The following is a 20188-nucleotide window of genomic DNA, read 5'->3' on the forward strand; positions in this document are numbered from 1 at the left end:
CCCAAGATTATACCCAATGAAACACGTACGCATTCGAAGAACTGAAAGCGGAAGTCGTGGACTGCGTAATCTAGCCTGTTTCTAAGTTTCGCAAACATTGATCATGAATGACTCAGTTGTCCTAAACAAACTCATCAACATTTGTCAGGGAACAATTTCATCGCTAGGGGTAGAACCAGTAGTTTAATTACCAGCGAACTTTAGCGAAATCAAATCAAAAAACGCAAAAGGTTACAACAAAAGATGAGGGCCACATAAACTTGCAGATACTCCGTTCCTAGATTAATTACAGATTGAGACGTATATATGATCGGCTGTTGTGATTTATAATCGGGTTCTTTATCGGTCGTAGTTTATGGTACAACTTCTTTAAACCGGGGAGTATTTACAATTAATCACTAATCAGTATTTATTAGCGAGCAGTAAGTTAAGCATTATTTGTCTTGGTAGTAATCATTATTGCTGTCTTTTTGCCTGGCTGAGGTTATAAAGTTTTATCTTGACGCAACTACACTAAACTCAGCGCGAAAAAGCAAATCTTTCTTATGGGTTAACTTATACGTGCAATATTTTCAATTTAGACTAAAAGCAAATGTAACCAGTAAATGTTACGTCGATCCATTCTGTTTGTTTCTACAGTTGAGTAAACTCCTTAGTGACTGACTTTCACTGGCTCATTTTCAAAAAACAACTGCACAACCATAGAACCTCAAGGTAAGAAAATTTTGAAAAAACTCTGATATGTGCATTCTAGTCTGTGTAATTTAAAGGTTATATTTAGCAGTGTTTGTCTGCATATGTATGACCGGGGTCTAAAACTTGCTTGCTTCCTTGCTTTACTCAATTTGTTGAATACTTCATTTACTGCAGTGTATGATTGTTAACTGGTCAATAAATCATCCTTGCTTTTTATTCTATACTCTGTGACTTTCTTTATGTTCAAAAGAGTTCTAAAGCTGTTTCAGTGAGCCATACAAGACTATGCAAAAACAATAGCTTCACTAGCGCGGAAAGCTTCAATGTTGACTATATAAAAAGACAAGCAGTTTTCACGCGCATTTGAAAGAGTAACTTGCAAAATGCGAGAGAAAGAGTTTGTAACCAATTTCCACAGACTTCATTACACAACGAAATTGTATCAGGACGGAGAAGACAATTAGCGAGCTTTTTTTTTTAGATATTTACAGGCCATGTATCAGTAATGATCAGGCTTAAGCAGTCGGTATTCATGCAAAACAACTGTTGAATCTTTGGGTTTGTCTTAAACCCATCTTCATAATAAAGAGGGTCAGAAAGGGGGGGGGGGGTATCGCGCACGGTTCACGGGAATTCAAATATAAAATTCACGGTTCACGGGAATCAAAACAGACTTTAAACGAATTACGCACAATTCAGCGTTTGATTTTACTTTTCACCCATATAGTAGACCATACTACTACAAAACTGACGTGTCGACCATCATGAATTATTGCATACACATGAAATAATTGTTTTCCACGCTCTAAAAGACTAAATTTACAATAATTCACAACTGAATGCCGTAGTCTACACAAACAGAACTGGTTACACTTCATTACTTGCAATTCTTTAAAGTAGTGCGGAGTATGTACAAAAGAACCTCGATACAATGAAACCTCGTTATAGCGAACATTTTTTGCCAGTCCCTGCCTCCCTGGCCCTTCGTTATATGGAGGTTCCACTGTAATAAGACATGCACTTGAAAGGTTCTCTTTCTTTAGTCTCTGAAAATGTCCGCGAGTGTTGAAGAGTTTCTGACAAACTTCCTTATAAAGGAAAATTCTAAATTCAAGTTATTTTTAATTATAGAATAATTAGACTTTTTCAGCATTTGAAACGATCATTTTCAGTCTGTTGTAGTATCAATGTGCATCAATTTTGTTTCTTCTCTTTCAGCTGGATTGAAACTGCATGTTACTAATTTCATGATGTAATGCTTCCCATCTGCAGTGTTCATGATACAGATTGCCAGCGAGCAATTAGATATCCTGGATATCAAGAACTGAGAAATCTTCTTGAATTAAGGTAGGCATCATTCTCTTGTTACATAAATAAAATCAGTAACTTACAGTCAGTAATTTCCCATAGTTTTGTTCTTTTTTTGATAAGCCTATAGCTCCTTTTGTTCACCCCAAGATGAGATCAGCTCGGTGATATAAACCACAACACCAATGACAGGCAAAGACAATTTCGTCAAAACTAGTTACGACATTATTAAGTTAAAAGAAACCAGCAGCAACTAATCTATACAACCCATGCAATAACATAAATAAACTTTTCTCGTAGGTTTATCTGTTCGCCAGTCAATGGCTTCTGCTCCGGCACCGTCAGTTGCATCCACTAAGAAGACGACCAACTATGCTCGGTTGTGTCGTCTTCTGGTGGATGTTGGATCCCAGGCCTTGAGGGACACATTTGATAGAATTCATCCTCCGGCTGGACTGCATCTTGTATTGGCACCCGGTACCCCAGAACATGGCACGCTACAGTCGCTTAGAAAGAAACGAATCCTCAATGCTACTCAATGGGGAGAGTTGTACCCTACTATCCCTTCATCTGTTGCATCAGCAAGGTTTGATATCACGTTATTAATGGTGCTGCTGAGGAATATCTGTCATCTGACTCCGCCCGTCACTGGCTGGGACAATCTTCCCTCTGCCGCAGACACCAGTACTGAAGCCAACATAGCCAGGGTGAAGTACTACCGAAACACTGTGTATGGCCATGCTAGCCAAGCTTCTGTAGACGATGCAACATTCAACAGTAAGTGGCTGGATATCAGTAACACACTTATGGCACTGGGAGGAGCGAGTTATGGAGCCGCTATCAATAAGCTCAAGAATGAGTGCATGGATCGTGACACTGAAGAGCACTACAGAAAGCTGCTGAAGGAATGGAAGAGAGATGAAGACAGCATCAAAGAAAAACTGGAAGAGATGGAAGGTGTGTAAGAATTAATTAGCCTAAATTCTGACAGGAGGAAAAAAAATCAGAACAAAAAAATGTTTCGACAGCTCTATGTTACAATTAGTGGGAAGAATAATTTGTATCCTGAACTGTGGAGAGGTGAGGTATGCGCCTGGCCAGTTGCCTAGTAAGCAAACCTTACCTCATGTTTTTTCATAGTTAACCTTACTTTAATAGATTATGGCTGCCATGCTGGCTGACAACTTAAACAACCATGGAAACTGGGCCTGCATGGCCCCAGCATGCAGTGAGCCCAAAGCCCAGTCCTAACGGTACAATGCTACATTCCCCCCTGCTTACAGCTAGTCCTATGGGGAGGCATACAGATACAACAACACAACGCAAAAGCATGCAATGTCCAGAGTCCTTCCTAGCTTGGCAACTGATAGCTAACTTCAGCACTAAAGCTGAAAGTACGAGTACTTTTCCTTTAAATATGCCTCTGTGTCTTTGGTGTCTCGCTCTTTCTTAGTTCCCCTTCTTGCAACCTGCCGGCGATACAGCATCTGCGGGGATGGACTCACTGGCTGCCATCTCTGCTGTAGTTCCGTCAGTCTGTTCTGAACCAGATGACCTGTCTTCTCTGGTGCTTTGTAGTGCTTCACTGGCAGGCTCCATTGGCCATTCTGAGGCTGAGCCACTTTTGTGCATCTTCCACTGATTTGAATTGGACTTTCTTAAAGCGAGCCATGGTCCTCACGAGGGAGCTGCCATTGAGTCTTTTGGCTACCATCCTGGTGCCCTTCCTGTACTGCACCCTTAATAGTTCTGCCTCATACGGTGTGGCCTTGCTGATTGCCTCTCTTTAGACTAGCACAGAGTCTCCTACCTGTATGTCAGAAGTTTTGATATACTTCTTGTTGTCTTCTAGAGCCCTTCATTAACATATTCTTCTCAAAATCTGGTACAGTTCTTCAAAGTCATGTCCACAAGGGGTTACTCCAGTGGGAAACTTGTGACTGGGGTACATCAGATCTACCGAAGCAACCTTGGTGGTGCAATGTGGAGTACCTCTGTAGGCACGAAGAAATCTGTATACTTCCTGCTTAAAATTCGACACCGTCAACTTGCTTTCTTTGTAGAGTTTCTTCAGTATTCTTATGAACTGCTTGGCCTCTGCATTAGTTTGCGGTTTCAGCGTCATCTTCCTCTCATGGCGAAAACCCAGATACTCGCTTAAGTCGCCGAAGTCCTTGCCATTGAAGGGGTCTATCTGTTGCTGCTCACCGAGACTGGTATGCCCAGCGAGGCAAAGGTTTAATCCATCTTTGCAACCACTGCCCTGGCACCCGTAGATTTGACAAACTCTACTTCTGCTCATCTAGACTGCTTACACACTTTAACCAGCAGATACTCTCCAGTATGACTGAGGCTCCAGAAGTCCACAGCAATATCTTTCCAGGGCTCACTGAGCATGGATGTAATGCGCAACGGCTCTCGCTCCTGTGACCCAGTCACTACTTGGTATTTCGTGCTTCGAGCGTTTGGGATGGACTAGGCACGACTGCTACAAGTCACGTGACATTGTCGTAAGCTTTGTAGAAGGTAAGCTGGACATTTGCAGGATTTGCCATGTTGAGCGCTACAAAGGACAACGATGAAAACTGAACGCTATCGTATGTTGATATTTATTCGTACTGATCAGTTTTGTAAAGTATCCTCTAGCTAGGGCTTCCTTTATGTCCAAAAGGTGTGTCTGGGTGTGTTTCCTCTAGCAGCTCCTGCCAGGTGACTACTTGAGGTACTGATGACTTCACAATAGCCATGATATCCTTCTGAAACTCTTCCACGGTCTCCCTAAGCTCAAGTTTTGCTTGGTTCTTGCTGGCCTGGCTCTCTTGTGCAGCCAGTGGCTCTGGGTGACGTGAGTAGTAATCTGCTTTATTGTTCTCCAATCCCTTCTTCTCTCCAGGTACATAGTTAAGGTGGACCCACATGCTCTCTATAGGGAGTGGTGCAGTTTTTCTGTAACATGAGAGCAGCGGTGCCACCAGTTTGTGGTCATGTCAACCTCGAAGGCGTCGGCAATGCAAGAAAGGTACGTGAGAGTGGTAAAGATACCCCACTCCACGGTCTTGGCCTCTTTCTCTAGCTGTGAGTATCTGCTTTCAGTGTCTCTAAATGCTTGTGAGCGATGAGTGACTGGTCACCATTGCTTGGTCTCCAGATCGTATGGCTTTATGGTGGCTGCCATTCTACCTGTACCATTACCGGTAGCGGTACCTGTACCTGCACCATTCTACCAGTATCGGTCTTCAGCTTTGTCCTTTTCTTTTTCTTTGCCATCACCGCGTCACACACTAGCATTTTCTAGACCCGTTCAAATTGCCTTTGACGCTCTGATGTCCACTGGAACTTGATATTATCCTTGAGCAGCTCTATGAAGTCGGTGTTTGCTCCAGCCATAAATAGGAAGGGGCTTACTTTCGCCGCTGACTGAGTGGGTCCTGCTGCCTTTATGGCTATCACCTTTTCTGGGTCTGCCGATATGCCTTCGCTTTAAAACACTTTTTGAAAGAACTTCAAAGCTCGGAGGTTAAGCCTGCTCTTCCTCAAGCTACGCGTGAGTCCTTGCTTGTGTCATAGCTGTAATACATGTTTGAGTGCTTCATCATGTTCCTCGGGCTTAGCGCCGAAAACTAGGATATCATCGTAAACGCTGACGACATTTGGCTCTTGCGCTACGACCTTACAAACCTCCTCGTTAAAGATCTCCGTGTCTGGTTCTCTTTATGAACCTGTTGGCATCTGTCATGTTCAGGCTCGCCCTGACCTTTTCTCCGTCTTTCTTTGGGGTGAGGACAACGTTGCTGTACTTCTCCGTTAGTTCATTCCCTTCATCTTCAATGATATTCATTTCCTCTCATTTGTCGAGAATCTCATCAAATTTGTCTTTTAGCTGTAGAGATATTCTTCTGTTCCTGCACACTGCCCTTTTTGTCTGGATTCATGTGTAGTTGCATCCTTATACTCTTCAACTAGGTCAACTTTCGCTTGCCGACTTTCCCCCATGACTGACAGTGGGTTGCTCGAGGTCAAGTCCAGGTAGTACTCTACGAAACCCAGTGTCACCTTGACCTTTAACTCCATACACAGGTTCTGCCATCTCTCCCTCTCCTCGAGTGAGTGTTGCTGTAAATGTTCCTTAAGCAGGCATAGCGACCACCCCTTCTCTTCTCCGGAGTTTCTAATTGTGACGCCAGTGCGCTGCAGGAAAAAGCTTGCTTGAAGCTTCCCATAGTGCTTTTGGATAACCACCATGACGTCAGCCTGCGTGTCCAGGTTTGGGCTGATGGGAATGCCATTGATGTGAACAGCAACTGTTGGATTCTGTGATTGTCCTTTCTTCAACTGGTACAGACACACATCTTCTAACCATTCCTCTTCTTAAGACACACGGTGTGTGCTTGGCTCCTGCTCAAGCTCCACTGCGTTGGTTCACTTGCTTTTCACGTCGTTAGCAGCACTGTTGCTCACTCGGTTGAAGTAATTCAGACGTCCACACTTAAGTTATCTCCTACCTCTAGCTGGGCATGAATTCTTGTTGACATGTACCTCATTTCCGCACTTGATGCAGTGTTTGGAGCAGCTTCTGTAACTCTTCTCTGCCGACTAATAGCAGTAAGCTGAGCTTGTCGTCATTAGTGACTGCCATCCATCGAGTGGCTCATACAAAACGATCTTTCTTTTTGCATTGCCCTGGTTCACCACTCAAACTCAAGGCTCCCTTGCTTGCTCGTACGCTAGACAGAATTCCAGACAATCCTTCATGGCTGGTTTTGGGTTTGTCGGGCATTTTTTCTTTTTATCCTCGTCGCCAGTACAATAGACTATGGCTGCCATGCTGGCTGAGAATTTTTAAACAACATCGGTAACCGGGCCTGAATGGCCCCAGCATGCAGTGGACCTGGAGCCCAATCCTAGTGGTAAGATACTACACTTACAATTTTGCTATGCTGTAACTTGATATCACAGGATATCATAACAGAAGTTGCAGACAAGGCTTCTGATTGGCTAGAGATGAGATAAGAGCACGGTAAATGCGTATAGGGTTTACCATTCTGATTGGACCCTGACCAGGGAAAATGTGCATTCTTGGTAAACTACATTTGATCAAAAGTTGTTACGATTTGCCTCATTAACTGATGTTTTCGTTTTTCATAAAGAGGTGCTTAAGCAGGTGAAGGAAGAGAAAGGCAGCATCAAGGATAAACTTGGACAGGTGGAAGGTATGTGTCAAACATTCTCAACCAACATACTTCAAATACTCAATCTACAACACAAATGTTTTGAAAAGTAAAAGAGAGACATTGACGAAAAAAATCAGTAAACGTCTTAGGCAAATATATTTCCGTTATTCTCTTGCAACAGAAGGCAACAAAACTGCAGTATCAGTTTGAAAACACTGCTTGCCCCAGTTTTCTACGAGTAAAGCTGACATGCTGACTTTTGCTTCCCCACAGAAAACGTCAAAGAGACACTCGAGCAAATGGGATATCAAGTGAAAAATGTCGGTGAAAAGTTAGACTCCTTAAAGGAATCAAGCCAAGGTGAAGGTCAGTAGACGTTACAATATTTAAAGTTTGCATTTGAAGTTTATTACAATCTATCAAATATTTTGGCTCGCGCACAATTGGTCCACATGCATCACCTCTCTATTTGGCTCGAAAATAAATAAACAATAGCTTCCATTTAAAAAAAAACAAACAAAAAAACAGAGAAGCTTCTGAGAAGCTTGACAAGCTTATCTGTTCCTCGAGAAGCTTCAAGGAACAGATAATGTCCAAGGACATATATCCGAGCTTATAATCCATCAAATATTTTCGCTTGGACGTTATTTGGTCCTCAAAGCTCACAGTTTTCCTCAAGCTACTTTCTCAGAAAACTGTTCACTTCCAGGAACAGATAATGTCCACAGACAGATATCCGAGCATATTTTTGCACCACATGGAGGCTATTGTTTATATGTTTTCATGCTAAATGGAGGTTATTGTGTTTATTATCCTTCAAATCTTTTTCGCAAGACACGCAGTTTTGAAAATTGGGGAATACCACTCGAATATTACCCAGTTTTTGGTCACATGACACGTTTAGATCAATCGCACACGAGCGAAATTATAAGCTCGTATATTTGTCCTTGGACATTATCCATTCCTCAAAGCTCACAGTTTTCCTTAAGCTGCATTCTCGGAAAACTGTTCGCTTCTCAAGACAGATAATGTCTGCAGACAAATTTCCTAGCATAATTATTATTGTTTAGATACAGTGGTTCCATCTCAACAGTCAACAAAAAAGTTCTTTTGTAACTTAAGCAGGCAAACTCAACTAATACATTAATAAACAAATGAAAAAAATAACGGGGTGACTGTTTAGAAAACAATGTTGGTAATTATTGAATGTTCAAATTGGCAGAAATTTGATAATTTCTGAACATACTGAGGATTTAAGCTCCTTGAACGCTTTTTTTTTAAACATACCGTCACCAGACTTGGAAAATAAATAGTGGACAGTCCAACTTTTTTCACAACAAAATTTACAGCACATGTCAGATGATGACATCATAAACGATGACGTCACACATACTCTTAATTTAAAAGTTGTAAATTCCAACATTCTTTACTGTTTTCGAAAGATAGAAACAAGAGTAGTTGAGAACTGAAAACCGTTTGTTGATATCTTAAATATTAAAGGAGATATGACCATTTAAGTTTCAAAGAATGTTCATCAATTATTCAAGAGATCAAACTATTGTTTAAAAGCGAAAACAAAAAATACGAAACGATACGATTTTTAGGGACACTAAGTTCTTTACTTGACCAAATTTGTAGCATTTTTCAATGAAAACTGGAGAAACCAATAGGCTTGATTTTGATGAAACAATATAGTTCGGGGGGGACTGAAGGATATTTAAATTGCTATAAATAAAAAAAATATTTGTCATAGTGAGAAACGGTTTTCAGCACATTATTCCACAAGTCATTAGCATTTGAATGATGTATTTTGTCGTATGAAATTATAAACTTCATAGACCATATGTATGTGACGGCATCAAATATGATGTCATAATGTGACATTTTGTCGCATTTTTTTTAACTGAAATGATCAAGACAGGAATTCAAGGGTACGAGACAGTACAAGGGTACGAGAAAAATGAACCAAAGTTAGTGTACTTAGATGTACTTATTAAGGGGCGTAAACCCCCAGTGTAGAACATCACTATTTGTTGAGCTATAGTTTGATAGAACTTTGAAAGTGATAACGATCATAAAGTTAACATCAGTGCGCACTTAATGTTGAAGATCGATGTCAATTTTCATCCTCAGAAAAAACTAGAAACGACCTTCAACAGATGAAAAGTATGATAGGGGACATCAGTGACAAGTTAGACACTGCGATGGCACAAAGAGGGAGCGTGGATGAAGGTCAGTTCTAAATAAAAACTGATTACAGTTTTTGCACAGTAAAAGAAAAAACAGCTTATCCAACACATTTTGACGAAAGTAAAAAGAACTAAACGATTTCATGTGGTCATTATCTTATAATCAGCTGTGAGTGAGTTTTTAAACTGTTATTGACAAATTTGTTTCGGTGAAGGTCTTTAAATTAGAAATTATGACTGTACATTACCCAAATACTGAATATTTGTATGCTCTGAGAGATCATGTAGGCTCATTTTCTGTCCCTCACTTACTCCGCCAGTGCTCGTTTACGCGGGCTCTCTTAACTCACTTTACTTACACGTTTGGTGACATGATGACAAGAATGTGCTGTACAGAATTGTCTAGGTAAAACATGACTCTTATGGATTGACTTGATTGTTCTTCCTCTCAAACTAATGTTTAACGTGTTATTCTCAGACAAAACGAGAGATGATTTAAAGGAGATGACAATGGAAATACGAACCATCATTACACTGCACCTCAACTGATACATTAATAAACAAATGCGAAAAATGAGGGAAGACTGTTTAGAAACTAGTGTTAGTAATTATTGCATGGTCAAACTGGCAGAAATTTGATGATTACCAAACGTTAATATTTGCCGGGCTATAGTTTGATATGACAGTAATAGCGAATGCATGATTATAAAGTTAACATCTGCGCACTAATGAACGAAAACTGATGTCAATTTTCATTTTCAGACAAATCCAGAAACGACTTTCAACAGATGAAAAGTGAGGTAGCGAACATGAGTGAGAAGTTAGACACTTTGATGGCACAAAGACAGACCGACGATGAAGGTCAGTTCTAAATAAAAACTGATACAGTTAAGCTGATCTAGCGAAAGAAACATTTTGACGATAGTGAAAAAAGAACTGAATGATCTTATCCAGTCATTATCTTATACTCAGTTGTGAGTCGGTCTTTTAAATTGTTTTTGAAAATGTTGTGTTGGCGAAGTTCTTTAAATTAGAATTATGATTTCACATTACCCAAAAATTGTATATTTGGCTACCCTGAAAGATCATAAAGGCTCATGATCTGTCCCTCACTTACTCCGCCAGTGCTCGTTTTGGCGGGCTCTTTTTCCTCGTTTTATTTACATGTTTCGTGACATGATGACGAGAATGTGCTGAATTAGGTTATCTTGGTAAAGCATGACTTTCTTGTTTGTATGGATTGACTTGATTGTACTTCAACTCAAACTAATGCACAACGCCTTATTCTCAGGCAGAACGAGAGATGATTTCAAGGAGATGAAAAGGGAAATACGAACCATCAGTGAAAAGTTGAAAAGTCAAATGACATCAGGAAAACAAGGTATAGACTTCATATGTTTATGGTTGTTGTGACAGAAATTTCTTTGAATTATAAAAGATCTTCTATCTTCTGCTTTTCGGTTTTCGTTTTACCAAATTATTTTCATATATATGCATATAAAAATGTCAGGAGTCTTGAAAGACTTCCAAACGTTTGGTGCGAAACGACAAAAGAAAAAACGGTCTTAAAAGTTTCGATCTTTATTTTGCAAATTAAGGCTGTGTTGCACTGTTCTTTATAGTGAAGGTGACCTAAGATTTTCAACTGAAACTGGCAATATTCTGCTCTTTCTCCCTGAAAACTAGAACCTCAATTTGTGAAATCAGAAACATATCAGAAAATTTCTTTAACAAAATTTAAAAAAAACTAGTAATAGATATTTCTCTTGTAAATGTCCCAAGATAGTTAATGCTGAATATGTTTCTTGAATATGGAAAATATCGAGATAGAAATTAACAGATATATTACAAAAATTATAAATTAAAAATTAGTTCCCGTTTCCTTCTTTTATCTATGTCATATTGATTGTTTGCATTTTTGCCTTAACTTAAGAAATAGATCGGTTTTAGGCCGCCTTATTTTATCTGTCTGGACAGAAAAGTTACTTGAAGTAACTTCTATTTGATTACTTCTAGATGGTTTTGATTCAGCTGAGATTATCGACGCAATTCGCCAACTGTACATAGGCCGCGAGGGATGGCTCGCACCGTTTCCTTGGTGTGAAGAGTTTCACTTTCATCTTGATAGTATTTTTACCAGACTCAAAGTGGTCAGCAGGGAAAAAACAAGAGGAACAGTGACAGACAGCATCGTCAACATGTCTGGGATCTTTAAACCACATGAAGAATGTCCACAACCAAGAACAGTGTTAATTGAAGGAAAGCCTGGCATGGGGAAAACCACTTACTGCAGGAAGATGGTATATGACTGGGCTACAGGAAAACAAGAAGCAGAAGATTACTTTCCAAGGTTCGAAACAGTGTTGTTGCTGAAGTGTCGTGATATGAAGTCTAACCTATGGGAGGCCATTGATGATCAACTTCTCCCTCGAGATTTTGAAGAAGACGTTAGAGAGAGATTCTTCAACTTCATCCGCCAGAATCAGTCCAACGTTTTGCTTGTACTTGATGGATTGGATGAGGTTCCCACTAGTAAATTGCCAGTGTTCAAAGAAATCATTCAGGGTCGCAGAGAACTTCCAAAGTGTCGCGTGGTTGCTACGGCACGGCACGAGGCTGGGATTAAGTTACGAATACACTGTGACACCCTGCTGCAAATTGAAGGATTTACCGACGAAGACGCAAGAGAGTTTATCCTCAAATACTTTAAAAACATGAAGAATTTGGCCGAGAAGCTCCTGTCCAAGTTGGAAGATGATGAAGACCTGAGAGACATGGCGGCAAATCCTCTTAACACTGTGCTCCTTTGCCTCATTTGTGAAGAATTTGAAGGCATTTTCCCAGAAAGTAGGACCCAACTGTACGTGGGAATCACAGAATGTATCCTTAGAAGATACAGAAACAAGAAAGGATTACCAGAAACCAATGAGGACCTCGTCGAAGTATACGACGCTCAACTGAAACATCTTGGCCAGATAGCTTTGAATGGTTTGCTTGAAGACAACTTGGACTTTGAGGAAAGTGAGCTTAAAAGTCATACAGATGAATTACCTGGATTCGGATTTTTGTCAGTTCAGACCGGAGGCAGTAAACTAAGACCCCGTCGACACTACAGTTTTCTACACAAGAGTTTTCAAGAATGCTTCGCGGCAATCTATCTGTGTAGTCAGCTTCTCAATAAAGAGATCAGTGTCGACGAGTTAGCTGCTGATAGAAGATACCTTGAAGAGCTTCAAGAGGTCCTTTCATTTACATGTGGTATGGTAGCGGCACGTTGCGAGGAAACAGCAGAAGCCCTTATCAAGAGTATAACGGTTCAAGTGAATGACGAAAAATGCTTTCTTACCTTGCTTGGGTTCATTTCCGAATGTAGAAGAGGAGACAGCAGTTTTCATCTTAAAATGGCACGTGTTTCTGGCTCATTTCTCAAACTTCAAAGTCTTTATATCGCAGATCAGTTGCTTAGTGAGGGTGGCGTTGGTCTTCTAGCTGAAGCACTCAAAGTAAATTCAACGCTGACAAAGTTGAATTTGCTTGGCAGTGTCAATGGTGCTCAAGGTGCTACTAGTCTTGCTGAAGCACTCAAAGAAAATTCAAAGCTGAGAAAGTTGAGTTTGTATGACAGTGGCATTGGTGCTCAAGGTGCTACTGGTCTTGCTGAAGCACTCAAAGTAAATTCAACGCTGACAGAGTTGAATTTGGATAGCAATGACATTGGTGATCAAGGTGCTACTGGTCTTGCTGAAGCACTCAAAGTAAATTCAACGCTGACAGAGTTGAATTTGGCTTTCAATCGCATTGGTGCTCAAGGTGCTACTGGTCTTGCTGAAGCACTCAAAGTAAATTCAACGCTGACAGAGTTGAATTTGGCTAACAATCTCATTGGTGATCAAGGTGGTACTGGTCTTGCTGAAGCACTCAAAGTAAATTCAACGCTGACAGAGTTGAATTTGGCTTTCAATCGCATTGGTGATCAAGGTGCTACTGGTCTTGCTGAAGCACTCAAAGTAAATTCAACGCTGACAGAATTGAATTTGGATTACAATGACATTGGTGATCAAGGTGCTACTGGTCTTGCTGAAGCACTCAAAGTAAATTCAACGCTGACAGAATTGAATTTGGATTACAATGACATTGGTGATCAAGGTGGTACTGGTCTTGCTGAAGCACTCAAAGTAAATTCAACGCTGACAGAGTTGAATTTGGATTACAATGACATTGGTGATCAAGGTGCTACTAGTCTTGCTGAAGCACTCAAAGTAAATTCAACGCTGACAGTGTTGAATTTGTATCACAATGACATTGGTGAAATGTTACTCAGTGAACTCCGCCGCTTGCAACACGATGATCATGTCATCATCGTTTAGTAAACAATCGTCATATGATGAAGACTTGCTTGTTATGAGTGAAAACAGCTATGGCTGTCTTTTTTAATCAAGTTTTTTTTACGTATTATAACTGATGTAAATAGATGGCTTGTTTTCATTATCGGGTTTTTTCTGATGTGTACTGCATTACTGATAATTTCATTTCAAGTTCTTTTTGATTGTCATTGTCCGATGTTATACGAGTCCGTCGTATTTTTTCTATCAGTATATATCACCTCTTTATCTTAAGTGACGTCGGAACTGTATAATAAAAAAAATTCTACTACGTTCAAGACCTTGAAAGCATGTCAAATTGATTGTATCGTCAAGTGGATATTTTATGCGGCATGAATGGATATGTGTGGGCATTGCTTCATTATGTCACGAATTATGTGCTAAACATTTCCAGCGAATGAGATTAAGGTGATGGATTCCTTGGCTGTCGTGTGCTCTTATTGGGTGAGATCACGATCGGGAAAACATAACAATTTTCCTGGACAATTCTGTCCAAGGTGGAAAGGCGCAGTGAGGTCAACCCTATGTGAAGTACCAAAGAAACACATAAAAAGGATCTGGATTACAAAGAACAAGCTACAAGTAGCCCTGAAACCAAAGGAGCTAGGAGAGAAGACTTCCCAATCCTTCTGTCACACCGTCTAAAAGGGTCGTGATAGCCTGGGTGCGTATTGATAATCGGGTCTCTGCGACGGTGGAATTCGGCGGTAGCACAATTAAATTGTCAGATCTCAAGGAACTAATGGTTCAGGGAGTTCGCATAGCGCGCCATTCAATCAAGAGGGTTATAAGGGAGCTGTGAAATATCTTACGCAAGAAGTACGGCCATTCAGACTCCTGAAAGTAGCGGGAACTTATCTAATCAATCTTCTCGAGCTGCCGACAATAATGGAGAGAAATGTGGCCTTATAAAACTGGTCTTATAAAACACTACTATGTTATTGTAGAGTAGTTTCGTCGATGCAAGCTCGGATCTTGTGATTAGCGTCCGTGGCCCTTTGCGGAATTTACTGGAAGGTGAACGTAAGTGGACAGATACAAATGCGATGGTTAAAGCAGGAGACAAAAGTAGCGGCCCTTAGCGTTCTACACTTCCAAATGATCATAATTTCACTGGCAGGATCAACTTGTCAACGATTGCATCTGTTTTTTGGCACGGAACAAGTTTCTTCAGACTGTGATCAAGTTTCTACTCGTGCTGAACGTAAGGCATTTCTGGCGGGCAAAAAGGTTGTGTTTTAACTGGCTAGTGGGTCAGAATAGCGTTAACAAATGTCCTCGTAAGTTCTCATGTCGCGTTTATCGTGGGAGACATCATACTTCCCTTTACCATCAATCCTAGGAACCTTCATCCGCTAGTCATGGTTGAGGTCAATGGTCAGAAAAGTCCGTGCTCTCCTCTGGGGTGGGGCGAGTCACTCTTTAGTGCCATCCAGGTTGATCTCTCTCAGTTGCGCGCAGTGAAAAACATAACGCGTGGCGTGGCTCAGAACACGAACGCTACTGGAGTACGACTTGTGCTTGCGAGCGATTAGAAGAGACTTCGCGTTGAGCACGCGTGCCAGGGAAATTGACAGAAAGGAGATAATTATTGATGCTAGACAACCCTCATTATGTAGAGTAATCGCGAATTGCCAATAAATCTCATCTGTTAGGAGTCAAGTCAGGAGATCAGTCATTGGAAGACCCTCTACCGGTGTCACATCATCCTACCTGCAAACAGTACGCGCAGATCCCTACACGAAAGCGCGCGCTGCGCGTCGTGAAGAACCTGTTTCTGAATTTACCTGTTTGGCTGGGCTCTTATTGCACTAGGATCAAAACTGATATGGGTGCTAGCTTTCTCGCGGTGAATTCGATCAGCAATTATGAGCATCTATGCGCTCTAAATCTTCAGGGGTTGGTAGATACTCTCGCTCGTGATCAACAAGGAGTCCAGAAAGAGTTTCGCTAGCAACTGGCACGACATCGTCAAGAAGGCTGGTATCCAAATTACTCAGCATGGAAAAGGTATCGGGATACGATGAAATAATCCATGATTAGCTTAATGAAGACGTGGTTGAGTCGACAGCCCACCGAGAAAGTTCTACATGCCCCTTTGAGCATGTCATCAGGGAAACAGCACAGCCTGCTGAGAAGTGTGTAGTCTATGACTGCACTATGCGGGAGGAAAGAAAACGTCCTCTCTGAATAATTGCCTTACGACTGGACTCGCCCTCAAGAACAAGATTCACCACGTCTCGGTTCTTGCTAGATTTCATTCGGTTGCGTTTGCTGGTAACATGAAAAAGACATCCTTGCGAGCGCGCGTTAGGGAGGGTGAGCCTGATGTTCTGCGATAAACTGCTTGTGGGATTTGCACTCCACAGTTTTCGAAATACAGATCTTGAGGTTCACCAGAGCACTTTCTGGTCTCACTCCTTCTCCTTTGTGCTAAGAGGTGCGATTTTCTCTAGTGGCATTTTTGCAGTTGCATAAATAGCAATCTTAGGTACTGGAGCTGGAAGAAAGCACTCGAGAGGATTCTAGCGACAATCAAGCCGCCTTCGCTAAGTAGCCGTTAGGCACTGATGCTTCCAGAGACGGGAGTTTTTGGCCTTACAAACGCCAGGCAGTCTGTAAAGGTGTTCCATTCGTTTCCTCACGAAAATACTGAACTGATGAAAAGCAGGATTCTAGGAATGCTAGGTCGCACCTATGAATTCCTCGGTCTGGTTTGCCACACATGACCACAAGGAACTACTACTCGTGAAATGCTTGTGAGCTGAAATAACAACAAGCCTGGGACGCTCCTCTACCTCATGAGCTTACAGCAAAATGAAGCGATAGGAGACTGACCTGCTCGTGAACATGGTGGTAACGGGCACGCTAGCGTCCTATCAGCGCAGTAGACCTCAATGTCTTCGGAGACGCAAATGCGTGTGATATCGCCGCAGCCGTTTACGCCTTTATTTGTCAAGATTCTTGAAAACATATGGTATGGTGATTGTCAAAAAGCCGTGAAGACTCAAAATAACCTGGCGAAGAACTGCAGGAAAAGAGCGGGCTTCAACTCCTCTCTCTGGGAGAGAATCTCAAAAGGAGCCATAGGACAAGGACAAGGTGGAGGAATACTGTGCAGGCTTTCTGTGTGACATGGTGCAGGACACATGGACACATATGAGCCAAGTGGCCCATCAGGCCGGAGCTTATCCCGGTTTCTGTAGCACGAAGCGGCTAGAAGTATTTCTACTGCCCTTGGATGAGATGTTAGTCCATCGCAGGCTTACCCCCCCCCCCCGCCCCCAGCATTAAATTCGCCGGTACTCATTTATATACCTGGGTGGAGAGAGGCAGTGTGAAAGCGAAGTTTCTTGCCCAAGAACACAACGCAATGTCCCCGGTCAGGGTTCCATACCGGAGACGAGCGCACTAACCATAAGGTAACCGCATACGTGTGACATGGCGCGAAAAGAACAGGTAATGATAATCACAAAAGCATATCTTGCACGCGAGGAAAATCAAGGAACATACGATTGATAAGTGGAGACATGTACCTTCTCATCAGAATACTGCTTATCTCAGCTGGCGTGGAGATTCCGTAACCGATGCAGCATTTTGGTGGAGTAGACCCGAGTGGCTATTGCTACAAATGCGTGGCGGCCAAATCCTGTGACTAGAACCAGTAGAGAATGCAAAGTCGAGTCCAAAATAGTACACGAGGTGATAGCAGCAGCTACGGTGGACTGGTGACCATATGAATATGACCATTCACTCGAACGGCATGATCTACCAAAGGCCCTTGGAGTCTGCGCCTGGATCGCATGGTTTATACATAATTCCCGCCAAGTGCTGGGGAAACCCTGGACTTGTGAGTACGCTACAACTGCATCGGAGTCTGCTGGCCAGAAACCCTGAAGATCGTTGATGTAGTCAATCTGTGTGAAGACGAAAGCAATCGTGGCAAGTGGCTGATTGGGATGGCAGTGCACCTGTTCAATGGTCGTGATGGAGTCATGCGTTCCGTGAAACCCCGTGCATTGAAATCTTTCTTTGAGAGACCCGTCCAGCCCATCTGCCACTAAAGCTATCGTGCAACAGTCCCACAAGAACTCAACAATCATCAGATCTGATCCCGGACGCACCACCTTCTCGACCGAGATGAGACGCGCGCCGAAGTTGCTGGTTGACCGCGCTTCCAGGATGCTATGGGAGATGAGGAGAGGTAGGAATTTAATTTACGCTCGTGGAAATTAATTTAGCAGCGAACTTTTATTATAGGAATACCAAGTGTCTTTTCTCGGGTTATCGTTTGATATTGTAATTAAGTGTTCTAAACGACATCAGTTTCTTGCAGAAATCACGTGGGAGAGGGTGTCGGAACTGGACAAAGGACCTCGTTTACGTTTAAGAACGTGGCATCCTAGTGGTTGCCTTGTCAAGAAACTTTTGATTTTTTTATTTTAACAATGCGTGATGAGTGGTCAAGAGAAAATGTGCGTAGGCGTTGGTTCCTTTTGCCACATATTATCTTATAAACATTTTCAGCGAGAGAGGTTTTCTATATTTAAGGCGTTCTAGATCATTATAAGGCTGCTGGATTGCTTGGCTGTGCCATTATTGTGAGAGATTACGTGCGGTTGTGATTCTCAAGGAATGAAATCTAGAAACTATGGGTCTGTCCTGTATTCCCAGAATTAAATGACTAAGAACTAAAGTATTCATGCCCTGAAAGCTTGAGAAAATTCAATTTGGGGGGGGGGGGGAGAGGGGGGATAATCAGAAAATGGAAGAGAGGCTTTTTTGGACATTGCTGTGAATACGTCGATGTCACTTTATTGGCAAAACAAATCTTATACTTCCTTCCTACCCCTATCCCTCCCCCATCATCAATATCGTATAGCTTCGGCAAACATGGATGACATGGATGAGTAAAACAAACCAACACTGTGTGTGGTAGGGAGGGGAGGGGTATATTTGTGAGATTTGCATATTTCAGTTATTATCTCATAGAAGCAGAGAAGACAAGCGTTATTACTCAGTGGCCTGTTTTGCGTACAAGTCTGCTAAGGCAGAAGATTATCAACCCAAATAAGGCGTTTACCAACCTCCTTGCTTCAAGGCTAGATGACGTCAGGGACTGTCCTATTTTACTGGACTTGATTCTCACTTTGTCTCCCTCAGCAGCAAAGTGTGAGAGAGGATCACTTAAAAAGTAATCTGCGAACAACTGTGACTCATAGCACCCTGTCAGGCTTGATAAGAAGACGCTCTTCAGACAGCACATGAAAGCGTACAATCCAAACCAAGCCACCAGTACCTTGTGTTGTGGAGCGAAGACAAAGAGGCACATTCTGTAGATATTCATATTGAGTTTTAACAATCTGAAACTTTCAGTAGATTTGTCCTAAGGGACTCTATCATGTTAGCAGTGCAAGCAAAGAACTTAAATGTTTTTTCCAGCTCTACTGTTCGGTCGTTTTTGTTGAAACTATTGATCATGAAAGCCTTCGTGATATCAAATTACTGCGTTTTACATCAGAAGGTTAGGCCCTATGTGCCACTGGGCATTCCGGGATTGAGTTAATGAGTGACATCACAAGGTTGCAGTATTTAGAATTCTCGTTTTGATCTAATTCAAGAGAAGTTAAGTCGACATTTTCTGTCGTCAAATTAACTTCGATTAAGTTGTAACTGCAACTTCTAATGTTCCCGTGTAAAATCGAGCGTTTCTGTTACAATGTTTAAGGTTCAAGTTGTAAAGAAATTCATATTCGAGTGATTATAGTTCATATATTTGCCTGGTATCTTTAACTGTGTATTGTTCATAACCTAATAAATTAATTTATATGTATTTTACAAGCAAATTTAATGCTTTGGGAATAGTTGATAGAGGGGACTGGTTATGAAGCCCGGCAAACATCAAAGGAGCAAACGAAGACGCCAAGATTTATGTTGGAAGGTCCACGACAGTGCACAATCTTTTGTTTTGCGCTCATGCACTATGCATGAATTACATAACCAACACGTTTCTATTAGTTAGTTCCTCAGAACGGTGTAAACAACTATTGTGTTTTGTGCACCGTCAAGGCCAAAAAAGCGAACAAAAACATACAACAAAGAACTTTGTCGGGTTTCATAACCATTCCCCTCTATTAACTATGCTTTGGGTAACCCTTTAGAGGACTCGTGTCCCATCCAGGGTGGGGTGGGGAAATACTCTTAATCACTTCATGCTACAGAAACTTGGGATATGCGCCGACCTGATGGCCTCTGGATCTTAACGCAGAAAGGGAAGAGAAGGTGCTCTTATTTCAACCAATCAGAAGCAATCTTAAATTGGCTTTTGCGCGTTTTCCCGCGCTAGGCACGTGTTGCATAATTTATGCACTTGCTGAATTGTGAACGAAGATTCATAGAGCCAGCTACCATTTAGCCCTTTACTCTCTAAGAGTGCCATTTG

The 20188-nt window shown here is 41.7% G+C and overlaps 1 protein-coding gene and 2 long non-coding RNA genes across 4 annotated transcripts in view; 2 read left to right on the plus strand and 1 right to left on the minus strand.

The window, feature by feature from the left end:
- Nucleotides 1–20188, plus strand: part of LOC145493524 (uncharacterized) — a 119314-nt gene that overhangs the window by 62892 nt on the left and 36234 nt on the right. Inside the window, exons 11-19 of one of the 2 annotated variants that reach the window (XM_081473017.1) lie at nucleotides 640–714; nucleotides 1969–2043; nucleotides 2305–2961; nucleotides 7152–7214; nucleotides 7449–7541; nucleotides 9309–9407; nucleotides 10127–10225; nucleotides 10656–10745; nucleotides 11381–15915. In XM_081473017.1, coding sequence (XP_081329143.1) covers nucleotides 2325–2961; nucleotides 7152–7214; nucleotides 7449–7541; nucleotides 9309–9407; nucleotides 10127–10225; nucleotides 10656–10745; nucleotides 11381–13731 — 3432 coding nt within the window. In that variant the 5' untranslated portion in view covers nucleotides 640–714; nucleotides 1969–2043; nucleotides 2305–2324 and the 3' untranslated portion in view covers nucleotides 13732–15915. Of the gene's footprint in view, nucleotides 1–639; nucleotides 715–1968; nucleotides 2044–2304; nucleotides 2962–7151; nucleotides 7215–7448; nucleotides 7542–9308; nucleotides 9408–10126; nucleotides 10226–10655; nucleotides 10746–11380; nucleotides 15916–20188 lie in introns of those variants that run through there. The other variant, XM_081473016.1, reaches the window with a different exon arrangement.
- LOC145493539 (uncharacterized) lies at nucleotides 17028–19473 on the plus strand. The gene is made up of 2 exons (XR_014050138.1): nucleotides 17028–17950; nucleotides 18739–19473. It is a non-coding gene; the product is annotated as an uncharacterized LOC145493539 (long non-coding RNA).
- The window catches only part of LOC145493545 (uncharacterized), a 43599-nt gene continuing 41895 nt past the window's right edge, over nucleotides 18485–20188 (minus strand). Inside the window, exon 2 of the long non-coding RNA XR_014050143.1 lies at nucleotides 18485–19557. This is a non-coding gene — a long non-coding RNA (uncharacterized LOC145493545). The remainder of the gene's footprint in view (nucleotides 19558–20188) is intronic.

The sequence above is a fragment of the Orbicella franksi genome, chromosome 7 (genome assembly GCF_964199315.1).
Source record: "Orbicella franksi chromosome 7, jaOrbFran1.1, whole genome shotgun sequence".
NCBI lineage: Eukaryota > Metazoa > Cnidaria > Anthozoa > Scleractinia > Merulinidae > Orbicella > Orbicella franksi.